This window comes from Acomys minous (genome assembly GCF_964271855.1).
Source record: "Acomys minous genome assembly, chromosome: 3".
In the NCBI taxonomy this organism is placed as follows: domain Eukaryota; kingdom Metazoa; phylum Chordata; class Mammalia; order Rodentia; family Muridae; genus Acomys; species Acomys minous.
In genome coordinates, this window is record NC_140485.1 from 77,072,078 (window position 1) to 77,084,331 (window position 12,254).

Below are 12,254 nucleotides of genomic sequence, written 5' to 3' on the forward strand. Positions count from 1 at the left end.
AGTATTGACTTCCCACAGCTGGGGATGGCTGGGCAAAACAGGGCTGCTGCTGTGAGAGAGCTACGAGTTCCAAGCAGGGGGCACGACGCAGGGGCTGTGTGTGTGGCTACGATGGCCAGAGGTGATATAAGCAGTAACGGCTGTGTAACTCACTTCAGCCACACAGCTGGGTCAAGCCCTCTTGGTCCTCAGGCAGCCTTCCTTCCAGAGCCGACACACGTGGGGGCTGGCTCTGCCCGTGCTGCCTGTGCTTGGTGGCCACCTGGTCCCTGGTCCCCTGGGGTTCAGTGAATAGCATGGGGCATTATTGTGTGGTGTTGGGACCCAAAGGCCTGTGCAAAGGCCACACTGCTGCTCCACATGCCTCTGAGGACTCCCCTCTGAGGCTGATTGGGATGTTTGTGGGGGTGGGGTAGGGGTAAAGCTTTCACTTCACCTCAGCTGGAAGTGAGACCACACTTCCCAAGCCACAGCCATACAAGATGGAACAGCATCAAGGGTGTTCACCACATCTGTCATCTCTTCATTCCCATGAGCACTAGGGTACTGCCAGCCTGCTCTGGAGATGTCACGAGAGGTCAAAACCACACATCCAAAGGGTCATGGTCATCTGCTGACCTTACCCACACTCCTGGACCCTTATGCTTAAACCTCTCAGGAGCTTAAGACACCAGCACCATCCATGGTCATGCCCAGATTATTATTATTTTATTATTTGGTGTTTTTGAGACAAGATTTCTCTGTGTGACCCTGGCTATCCTGGAACTCACTCTGTTGACCAGGCTAGCTTTGAACTCAGAGATCTGCCTGCCTCTGCCTCGCAAGTGCTGGGATTAAGGCGTGTGCCCCTATATCCAGTCAAGTATAAAATCTTACGTTACACACAGTAATGTTCAAATTCCCACGTGAAGTGTTCTGGCGATTCTGTGGGAAATGCGTCAGAAGACCAGAGAAGCAGGCCAAACGGAGCGGTGTCGGGCCCACATCTGCTTTGCCCAGTTAACATGTGCAACTCAATGGTATCAGTGTGTGCGCCAAACACGTGACCACCCCACAACCGACAGCAGAGCCCTTCCACTACCCTGTGAGAAGACCGCCCACCCTTTGACTGTTCCTCACCTGCCTTCCCTGGCTCCTGAGCTCCAGGCAGCCACAGATCTAAGCTGTGTCTACAGAGTTGCCTGAAGCGCTGGGGCCTGAGAAGTGGTGGAACTGCTGTGGCCAGACCTCTCACCCTGCAGCCCAAAGCCCTGAGAATGTGCAGTGCTGGCTTCAGAGGGTTGTACACCACCAGCAGGTGCCTCCTGTCATCACCAGCCCCTCAGTGACAAATCTGGCTAGCCCACTGTCTACACCCTCCTCACTTGCCATGACTCGAGTCAGGGTGTCTGTGGCCTCTGTGGTAGACTGGGACGGGGTTGGTGGGAGGCTTCTACACACATCAGCCCGAGAGTACCAAAACTAGCTTTAATTTGTTCAAGCCATACAACTGTAAAAACGATTTCCAGGAGGGAGCCAGGGGTCCACAGCACGCTCTGCCCAGTTTTAGAAGTTCTCCAACAAGCCCAGGATGCGCTTCTGCTCCGTCTCCCGGAACTCGGGGCTCCGACCATCCCCAATGTTCTCTGCGTACTCTGGGGGAAAAGGACAGGGGAGTTAGGCTGGACCACGGGTGTGGTTCCCCGGAGCTGTATCTTCCCACACTGTCCTCAAATCTCAGTGTGTGACAGTGAGTCTGAGGCTTGAGAGCCACTGAGCATCAGCCCTTCATGGCAGATACAGCCGCGACCCTTGAGGCTCTCTGTGGAAGGGTCTTGTCTTCTAACCCATCTGTCCTCACCTTCATGCAGGCAACACAAACCTAACGGGCCCTGATGTGCTTCACCATCTGTGTCCCACCAGCTCCTGCTGTGGCCCTGACCCCCGTATGGACGGGGTGTGACTCTTACAGAAAGGCCCTGGGGGAACAAGTGAGGCCTTCTGTTCTGCCACACGGGGTCAGATGGCATTCTTGGCCTGTCTCTCATATGCCAAAGGCCAATTTTGACCTTAGACTTGCCAGCTGCCAGAACTTCAAGGATATAGTTTCCTCCTTTCTAATAAAGCATCCAGTCTTAGGTATTTTGTTATAGCACAAATATGCAAGAGAGATGCCTGGCATGCAAGCTCTGCCCTAGTTTGTGTTTTCCAGTGTGGAGACATGATCAGCATCATGGCATCATGGGAGAATATTCTAGAAATTCAAGGTTTGAGGCCCACTCTGCTGCCTTCAATAGCTGCGGGCGTGTCTTGGCGCTAGACTGCCTGGCCAGCATGAGCAAGGCACCACATTCAATCCCTAGTCGAGCAAGCAGAAAAGAGGAGGAGGTGTGGATTGCCTTCTGCAATGCCTACTTTCCAGGAGGGTGAGAGAGGGCAAGATGTAAACAAAATACACGGCGGCTTCCGGAAGCTGTGAGGGGAAGGGAGGCCAGTGGAGGGCTACCCAGGCTTGAGGCTGTGAGCAGCAGCTCCTGCTTGGTCATCTGGGGTCAGCGAGGAGCTCTTGGGGCAGTAACCAGGCCCTTGTACTCTGCTGTCCTGTGTGGTCATTCTGCTTTTTCAAATCTCAGTAGATGCTCCAAGCCACTGCCCTGGAGGGACCTCATCCCAGATGCACAGGGCATAGCAGCAGCAACTGTGCCAAGCCCCTTGCTGAGCTATCTCTATGCTATCCAAGGCTGTGAATGCCATGTCCCCATGGCTACCTTAGCAGGTTTTCCAATCAGGCTGTTGGGGGAGGCAAGGTCAGCCCATGCATGGCAACAGTCAGCAACGGTCACAGTTACTGGATGCCAGGTTCTATAGACATGGCTGACATACCCTTGCAACCACAGGCAGGCCGAAGGGCCAGTCCTGGAATTTACCCAGAATCAGACTGAACAGTGGAAAGAAATAGGGGTGAGTTGGTCCCCAAAGTGGCATTTGTGGACCTAAACAATACCCTACCCTTGTCTGTTGCTAACCTCTGGGGGAAAAAAAACCCAAAAATCTGCTCCTGTAGCTTCCCAAAGCTGCGCCACAGGGCAGCCCTGGACTCGCTGCAGTGGTAAGGGCCTCAGTGGCTGGCACAGGTGTGGGTGGACTGGGGCTCTCAGAAACACGTGCAAGCCAAGGGCAGGGACTGGACAGAGTCCCACAGGGAGCTGGCCACCCCCAGAAAGCAGGCAAATGGCCCAGCTCAGGCTCCTTCACTGTCTCCTCCGTCTGGCAGTTTGCATCCACAGCACAGCGGGGCCATCGCCTGGGCTCCCAGCCTCCATCTTTGTTTCTGGAGTTCTGGCTGGAGCAGATCTTGGTGCTGGTTACTGCCGGTTATTTCAGCTGCTGCAGCAGATGATAAATATTGAACAGATTCCTCCCAAAGGTCTCGGGGAGAGTTCTCTCTGCTGTGCGTGGAGGGAAGAAGAGAGATGCTAGCTGAGGGGAGCACTCTGGGGTGGGGAGGAGAGAGTGATGGAGGACCAGGGGAAGGGAAGGAGGGGTGGGCCAGACAGAGGGAGATGGCAGACATCAACTCCGTTCCCTACTTCCACAGCATCTGAAATGCTCTTAGAATAAGGGCTTTGATGGAGCTCTAACCCAGGCAGCAGTGCTGAACGCATAAATATTAAAGCAAACTTTAGACAGCAGGTTTACCACACAGACATGGAATACAAGCTGTTCTGTTTATGTTGAGAGGGAAAGGGAGGGGGCGGGGAGGGCAAAGGGAAAGCTGTTTTCCAGGCAGGGGCCTGGACCAGTGCACACAGCTTACTCAGAGCTGCTTAGGAGATGCAGGATGAAGGAGGCGGGAGGGACAGGCAGGCCAGCACGTCCATCCCGAAGACCTCAGTGACACACACCAAGTATGAGGTAGAAACTGCCAAGGCAGGTCCCTCAGGTCCATAGTGCCTGCTTGACAACCCTGGGGTTGGTGACATGCTTTAGCAGGACATTTTGCTGGACCACGTGGCCAGTTTAGCTGCTCGGTGAAGCACCGACTCGTCACTAGATGGAAGCTGGACTGTATTGGCCACAGCTTTACTGCTGGTTCCTCAGTTCAGGTTGCTGCTAGCTCTAGGTCCAGGAGGGAAGGGTTCTACCAATAAGCCCATCCTTGCTCCTAGATGCCCAATGCATCTCAACCTTCCAAGAGGCACCCTAATGACATGTGGCTCACTCATATGCTGGGTGAAACCACTTAACCCCGGCAGCCTTGGCGTCTTTATGTGCTCATCTGGCATTCTATGTGGGTCATCCTGCATTCTCGGGCTTCTGGAAGACCAGAGGTAACACATGGCAAAAGTGTGGCTACACCTGGCCTGGTGTCATGGTCCTGTAATCACAGCTGCTCAGGAGGCTGAGGTAGGAGGATTACAAGTTCAAGATCTGCCAGGGGTACAGAGGGAGACCATGTCTCAACAACAACGAAAAAGAAGGAGGAGGAGGAGGAGGAGGAAGAAGCAACTAAAACAACCAAGTCTAAGAAATGTGGCTAAGAGGGCATGCATGTGCATGTGTGCAATCACGAGTGTGGGTGCTCATGCGTGTGTGTGCATGCGTGCGTGCATGTGTGCGTGAACATGTGTATGTGTGTAGGGGACTGTTCTTCCTTCGGGGCTGGATTTCTGTTGCAGAGAGGCCTGAAGACCCACGTTGGTGCATGGCTCACTCAGGAGTGAACACGCTCTGCTCTGAGGCAGCATCAGGGATGGAGGCAGGAGGCCACTACTCTCCTTGAGGAGCTGCAGTGGGCACTGCCTTTCTCTGTTCCTTCAAGGGCCTGTGGTCTTCAGGCCTGTCCGCCTGTTTGGGGATGGTTAGACCTGGGAGCGCCGAGTAAGCAGTCTGCAGAAAGCAGGGCTTTAATGAGCCATCAATTATTCCCGTATTCTTGGCACCCCCCCAACAGAAAGGAGGGAGGAACACTATGAAAAAGGGACTGAAAACCCTGGGAAAAGTCCCCTGCTGGGCTTGCCTCATCAGCGGTTTCCTGAGACCTCAAGGGATACATCAGCTGTCATCCTGCCAGCAAAACTTAGGAAATATGTAGGCCATAAAATCAAAGAAAAAAAGCTCTCATCTAATTAGTATGTTAAAAAAAAAAAAAAGGGAAGCAACCCAAACTGAAAAACAAAATTAAAATCAAAGCGGACAGAGTGATGAGCTGGCTGTCTTTATGAGGCTTTGTTTCTTAACTCATTTTCATGGTGACGGGGTAGGGGAGCGGCAGGGTCGGGAAGGAGGGCGGGCTTTGTGGGGTGGCCTGCACAGAGCCAGCCCTGATTCACAGGCATGTCCTCTGATCTCAACACTGACCTCACACTGAGGGTCCTTCTGCACCTTGTGATGGGTGTTCACAGATGCGGCATGGGCTCGCGGTCACAGAGCACTGGGAGACGCTCTCCCGGGCATGTGCGAGGCAGAGCTGGCCTGCAGGAAGGGGCTGAGACTCTTTTGTTATAATAAGGCCTTCTCAACCAAGCAGTGGTGCCCAGTTCCCCGCCTATATCTGTTGCCTGCCCACTACTGGCTGCTGGCGAACAGGGTGACACAGTTACCAAACTTGCCATGCACCCAAAGAGTTAATAGCCTGCAACAACCCCCACCCACCTGCTGGGATCTAGTCCAGATCACTGAAGCCTGCCAGGTCTCTGGCCTCCCCTCTTCTGCCATTCACTGCCCTCCTACCTGTGTGCTGCCCCTTAGCTCCACGGTTACTACTCTTGGGTGGCACTTAGTACGTTATGATCACCACACTGTCTCTCTTGCACTGGAGGCAGATCTGGGCCACAGCAGTGTCCACTGAGTGACTGAATTGTAATTGGTCATTGACCCATCTGTGTCGCTCAGATCTGCATACTCCATGGGGGTAGGTGCTGGGGACACAGTACCTAGCTAGCCAGGAGGGATCTTAGGAGACAGCAGCTTCATTAATCCCTAACAGAGAAACACTGTTCCATTAGGAGCCGAGTGCCCCGGGAGCTAGGAGACATGGCGAATAAGGCAGCTACATGCCTTACATCCCCGAGTTTCCATTTTAGTGCATGAGACAGATCAAATGAGTAAACCAACACATAAAAACAATCACTGACTGTGATAAAGGGCTTGGGAGGAACAGAGATGGAGAGGAGTGAAGAGATTCAGGACAGAGTATGAAGGCAGAGTGGACGGGACTTCCTGCAGGGCTGGGTGAGGAGAGAGCTGGGCTTGGAAGGAGGCGGTGGGGGGAAGGAAGCCACAGCAGAGAGCCCTGCCCAGACCCTTGGAGAACACACAGCCAGCACAGAGGCTGGCTTGACTGGATGTTTTGAATGACCGCAGAACAGTTCAGAAAGGAAAACATCCACCTACTACGTTTCAAGCCGCTACCAACACTTTTTCCTTCTTGGAAGCTTGCTGTTTTGACTAAAGGGATGGAGGGGGGGGGGGCGGGCGGGAAGCCTAGAAGCAAGACAGCAGAGCCAAGGGCAATCAAAAGCGCTAATTGAACACGTGGGCGTTGGAAGTAAATGGCATTTACAGGCTGGAGGTGCAGTCACCACGGCCCCACCCTCAGAGGAGGCTGGTTCGCACTAGCGAATTCATGAGGCTCTGATACTGAAGGGAACACCTGGATTCCACACAAGGTTAGAACCAACCCCCCCACCCCCCCACCCCCCGCCCCCCGCCCCCCGCTCCCCCACCACCACCCCATCTTCTCTTTGGAGAAAAGAGCAGATGCCCAGGCCTCATAGTAACCGTCCATCATCAGATGGACACAATGGGTACCATGCCCACAGCCTGGCAGGCCTGCGCCAGCCATATGGCTGGACACCCCATGCTTCCATTCACACTGTTCCTTCCTCCTGGAACGTCGCTGTGTCAGCCCCACAGACCAGCTTCACGCCACTTCTCTGTCGAGGCCTCCCACAGGCCTTCAGCTGAGCCTTACTGACGGCAATGATGAACATAATTACCTCACGTTTTATGACCCTCATTTATTGAGACTCAAATAGCTCCCACAAGCACCACAGCCACCTCCTTCAACCCCATGGTACACGGAGCCTGCGTCTCCTGCTGAGGGAGCCGGGAGGCAGGCAGAGAGCTGGCCCCACAGCCTTCCCATCCTCTCGCCTGCAAGTGGGCTATAAGCGACTGAGAGGCAAAGCTTCTGAGTCTATGCAGCCCAACCCCTCATCTCAGCAGTCGGCAGATCAAGGTCCAGAGGGGGAAGTGGCTCCACTAACCCACCAGGACCCTGAACTGTGGAGTTACCATATTGAACATCTAAGGCCACCATGTCCCAGTTAGCACAGAGCTGGAGCGGCCCACTGAGCTACTGCAGGCTGAGCTCAGTGTAGACAGTCCTGTCTTGTGACTGAGGCTCACCGGGTGACTGGAGGCCTCTCCAGAGCTACTCTAGCCTGGTCAGGTCCAGACAAAGATCCAAGGGCACTTGGGAGATGTCACAGAGAATGGGGGAAGGCGGGGTGCTCACCCTGAGTGCCCACTGCAAAGCAAGCAGTGCCTTGCTCAGCCTTCCTGGTCTTCTTGAGGGTGAGAGAGCAAAGGGACGGTGCTGGCACAGGGCGAGAGGTAAGCCTTGCAAAGCGACCCCCTCAGAGGCTCCACTCTGGCCTCTAGAACTCTAGCTGCTTCTTACTATGTCTTTCTTCTCTGCCCTACTTACTATATGCGGCTAAGAACCCTGCCCTTGTTTTCTGCTTTGTTTTGGTTTTAGTGTGTGGGTGCAATGTGTGAGTACATGTTTGCGTGGGCGTGCACGTAGGGGCCAGAGGTGGAAGTTGAACACCTTTCTCAGTGAACCTGAACTGACAGATTCAGGAAGACTGGCTGGTCAGCAAGCTCCAGGGAATCCTCCTGTCCCTACCTCCCGATGCGTGCCAGGCCTCCCACATGGGTGGTGGGGCTCTGAGCTCAAGTCCTCATGCTGTGTGAGGTGAGCACTGCATTAGCTGTGCCGCCTTCCCATCCCGTGTGTGTTTTAAAAGCCGCCGTCTCTTAGCCCTAGTGCTGGGGCTGGAAGAAGAGGAGAACCAGAGCGGCAGGCAGACAGTCTGTGCTCGACACAGGTGACTTGGCACGGTGAAGTGGAGGAGAACTTCTTGCTGCTTTCAGCCCAGAACATTCGGGGCACCAGTTGCTGGGGACACCGATGGGGTCCAGCAAGCCCGAGTGGCCCCTCCAGAGACGCGACCCAGCGGCACCCAACTCACCCTTGATGATGTGCCTGACGATCTTGATGGAGCTGCCGCGCATGTTCAGGATCTGATGAACCCGCTGGCGAATCTAGCAAGGATGGCAAAGAGTGGGACGGGGAAAGGGACCGCCGGGGTACATTGTCATCCTCACTGCACCCGAAAGAGAGGAGCCACACGGGAGGGGACTGCAGGAAGCACTGTGCTTCTCCCCATGCAGGTGGCCAGGCAGGCAGCAGGAGCCCTCCTACCTGGGGCACGTTGGCGTTGCAGACCTCGGCCATGATGTAGCAGATGTGCTGGAGGATGAAGAGGCCGGCGTCCAGGCGCCGCAGGTAGAACTCGTCCTCCATGTCGCTGTCTATGATCTCCCCGCGTTGCACTATGTCCTGGAAGCAAACCGGCGCCGGGTAAAGGCTGGGTAGTGTGTGGAGAGGCGAAGGGCGAGCCTCCCCTCTGGTCACACTGACTAGCCACCACACAGCGGGGAAAGCCATCGTCTCCACCTGCCCCCCTCCCTCTGTCCTGGAGCACCATTCTGGTAGCCCTCATCTATCTACGTGGACCATGGAGGCCACACAGGCAAGTTCAAAGCTTGTTTTTCCTGTCTAAGGACTTGGGGGGTGGGGGGCAACATGATCTCACTCACCTGCATATTCGACCCCAGAAAAGCTGAAGAGACGCAGCCTAAGCAAGCATCAGCTTTTCTCTTTTCTAAAATTGGGGGATTTTTGTTGTTCGAGCTGGGGGTCTCTCTCTATTCTGGATCTCATTAGGTAGACAGGCTGGCTTTGAACTCATAGAATTCCACCTGCTTCTGCCTCCCAATTCCAGGGGTGAAAGGCATGTTCCACCACACCTGACTAAAATTTAGTTTGCTTAAAAACATGCCTGACTGGGGCCTGGGAGGTGGCTTAGTGGGTGAAGTGTCTGCCACACAAGCAGAAGGGCCTGAGCTCGGGCCTCCAGTACCCACGGGAAAAGCTGGCATGTGGGTGTATACTTGTAATCAGAGCTGGGGTGTAGGGGTGCAGACACAGGAGGTGTCCTGGAGCCCACTGGCCAGACAGGCAAAGCTGACTGGTAAGCTCCTTGTCTCAGGAAAAAAGGTACAGAGTAATTACCTCTGACTTCCACATACATGTGCACACACGTGCAAATAAATGCATTTGCACATACACATACTCACAAAAATTAAAAAAATAAGTGTTTGACACACCATGCTTGTACATTAGTATGGGGCACAGTAACACAGCGCAATGACCACATGAAGGATATTAGTGGTTCTTTCCTTTTTTTTTTTTAAAGATTTATGTATTTATTATTTATATAGTACATGCAGTACAGCCTGCATGTACACCTGCACACCAGAAGAGGGCACCAGATCTCATTGTAGATGGTTATGAGCCACCATGTGGTTGCTGGGAATTGAACTCAAGACCTTTTGGAAGAGCAGATGGTGCTCTTAACCTCTGAGCCACCTCTCCAGCCCAGTGGTTCTTTTCTTACTCCGCCATCATTTCTCTGTGTCAGTTCTTTATAAAACCTTCTGGTCTACCTCGAACCTCCCCCCTGCCCTCACCCGACTCTAGGAAACGAGCCGCTTCTACCTACCCACTCCTTATTCTCCCAATTGGGCCTTCACGCACGACTTCTCTGTGAAACACACGCTCCTTCATTCTGAATCACAAGAACCTAGTCCTTTTCACCCGATCCTGCCTCAGTGTCCAGATGACAGCACTGGCACACGTGGCCCCTAGTGTCCCTGATGTCTGAGAGCTGTTTCGCACAGGTCTACCGCCCCTCTACGCCTGCTCAGTGATGACAGGCTCTCTCTAAGACCTGCCAGACTGCCTGCACCCCTCTTCCTTTGCAGCCACTTCTTATTTTAAAAAACAAATCCCCAATGAAACAGGCTTCTAGAGATGCCATGCGCATACCACACCACTGTCCCGTTTATGGCGTTCCACTCAGCAGCTTTTACCACTCGCTTGTTCGTCACTGTAGCACTTCCAGAATTCCACCCTCGCCACTCTTACCAACTGTGGACAAGCAGCACTGACTGCTGGGAGAATTCTTGCCCCCACATTGGCCTCATGTTTCCCAACATGGGCCCTGAGTGTCTCTCAGGCCTATACAGTTGTTAAGCAACCTCTTCCACAGTCTTTCCTGATTCCTTAAGGCTAGAACCTGTTCCTTCCTCCAAATCCCCTGAGCACCAGAGACAACATGGCCTCTCCCTGTGCATCTCTGCCACGGACTCTGTCATCATCCATGTTGACAGTGGACATCACCGTGGACCGTGAGGTCCAGGAAGCTGGGTGGGGCCCCCGTGAATATACTAAAGAGCTGCTGGGCTGTGAGCCCGGGAACGGAGAACAGAGGACACACGAGCCTGCTGCAAGCGTGGAGCAGTCTAAGACGCAGGCTGGGGCCCCCGCTTGTGATGACAATGGCCCATTTCCTAATTCCCTGGCTATTTTTATGGCCATGGCTCCTTCTGACAACACAGGCTCCTGTCACTGACGGAGCCCTGGGGACACGGGAACTGGAAGGCTTAGCACATGGCCGTCAATCTCCAGCAGGAGCCCTTCAGAGACCACTTAGTTGCAGATAATGCACTTCTTTATTTACCCGGGGGGCCAGCCTGCAGCAAGGCAAGGCTACTTTTCATCTCGGCCCTGAAGGCCTGTCCACAAGGCACCGAGGGCTGCAGGCTGCAGGCCCACTCTGCCGGGGATCACCAGCATCAATCCTCAGCCTCATTTAGTAGCCAATTCCTTGGTAATCTGGTAATGGTTGATATTCACAGGGCAGTCACAGCACCGCTTGTGTCACAGCGTATAAAGAGCCTCACTTTCTTCTCACTCAGATCCTCACTTCCTGCCCCAGGAGGCACAGGAATCAACCCTGACTTCCATTCACAAAGGTACTTAGTGCCTGGACCATGCATTTTTCTACATTGCCATAGAGGCTGCAGTCTTATTACACACACACGTCCTTATGAGAAAAATTAAAGGGGAGAGGGAAGGGATTACTAGTCCCACTGAAGAAGGAACACAGAGGGGAAGTTGCTCATTATTACACAATTGCCTGGTAGCAAAATACAAGCTCCCTGAGGAGGGGATACTTGTCTGAATCACCTGTGTGAACATAAGTGACAGTAGAGGGGTCAGAACCTGGCCTCACTAGGTGTCTAGTAGCAAGGATACTGCCCCAAGGTAGGGAAGGAAGATTCTGGAGAGACTGGGACCCCTGCATCTGTCCACCCCACACCTAACTGTGCCGGGCCCTGTGTGCTGAGCTGGGGCTGCGGAGGTGGACATGTCAGTACACATTTCTCAGGTGCTTACAGCGTCAGGAGCCTAACGCACAGGACTGAACCATTTCTGAAGATGCCATGGATACAGGACTTACATACTGTGTGAACCCTGTGGGAACCCAGAGGCTGGACAAGGCCTGAGAGAGGCAGGAGAGGCCGAGCCTTTGAGCTGGGATCTGACAGAGTCTCAGCACATTCTAGACACAGGACAGGGTGGATCTCTATGGTTTCCATGAGGCCAGCCTGGTCTACATAATGAGACCTTTTCTCAAAAAAACAAAACAAAACAAAAAACAAAAAAACTAAAACCAAGACAAAGCAACAACAAAAACAGCCCACTACAAAACAAACAGAAAGAATGGTGATGAGAGGTCACCCTGGCTGGCCTCGGTGGCACAGTGGTGGAGTGCCATGCATGGAGAGAACAGAGGGACGGAACAGGGGAGTGGCTTTGTTTATGAGTTCCCAGTAAGCAGCAGCGCATATTAGTTGTGACAGGCGACTGTGTGGCAGGAACACAGGAGGGGGTCTGAGCAATGACCACTGCTGCATCACCCACCCCCTGAAGGGAGCAGCTGGGCCCCTGAAGGTGGCCTTTGGTGTCAGACAGTCACTCCTTACTCCCCATGGGCTCTCACACCAGCTCAAGCAGGGCCACCTCCAAGGCCAGGCTGGCAGTGCTGGGACGCAGACCTACAACTGCACTCACC

The 12,254-nt window shown here is 53.8% G+C and overlaps 1 protein-coding gene across 1 annotated transcript in view; it reads right to left on the reverse strand.

Annotated features, from left to right (window-relative positions):
• Positions 1 to 1,453: 1,453 nt before the first annotated feature.
• CTNNBL1 (catenin beta like 1) overlaps positions 1,454 to 12,254 on the reverse strand; it is a 155,000-nt gene continuing 144,199 nt past the window's right edge. The window contains exons 14-16 of the mRNA XM_084777227.1: positions 8,474 to 8,611; positions 8,241 to 8,313; positions 1,454 to 1,634 (exon numbers count right to left, since the gene is read on the reverse strand). Coding sequence (XP_084633353.1) covers positions 1,546 to 1,634; positions 8,241 to 8,313; positions 8,474 to 8,611 — 300 coding nt within the window. The 3' untranslated portion in view covers positions 1,454 to 1,545. The remainder of the gene's footprint in view (positions 1,635 to 8,240; positions 8,314 to 8,473; positions 8,612 to 12,254) is intronic.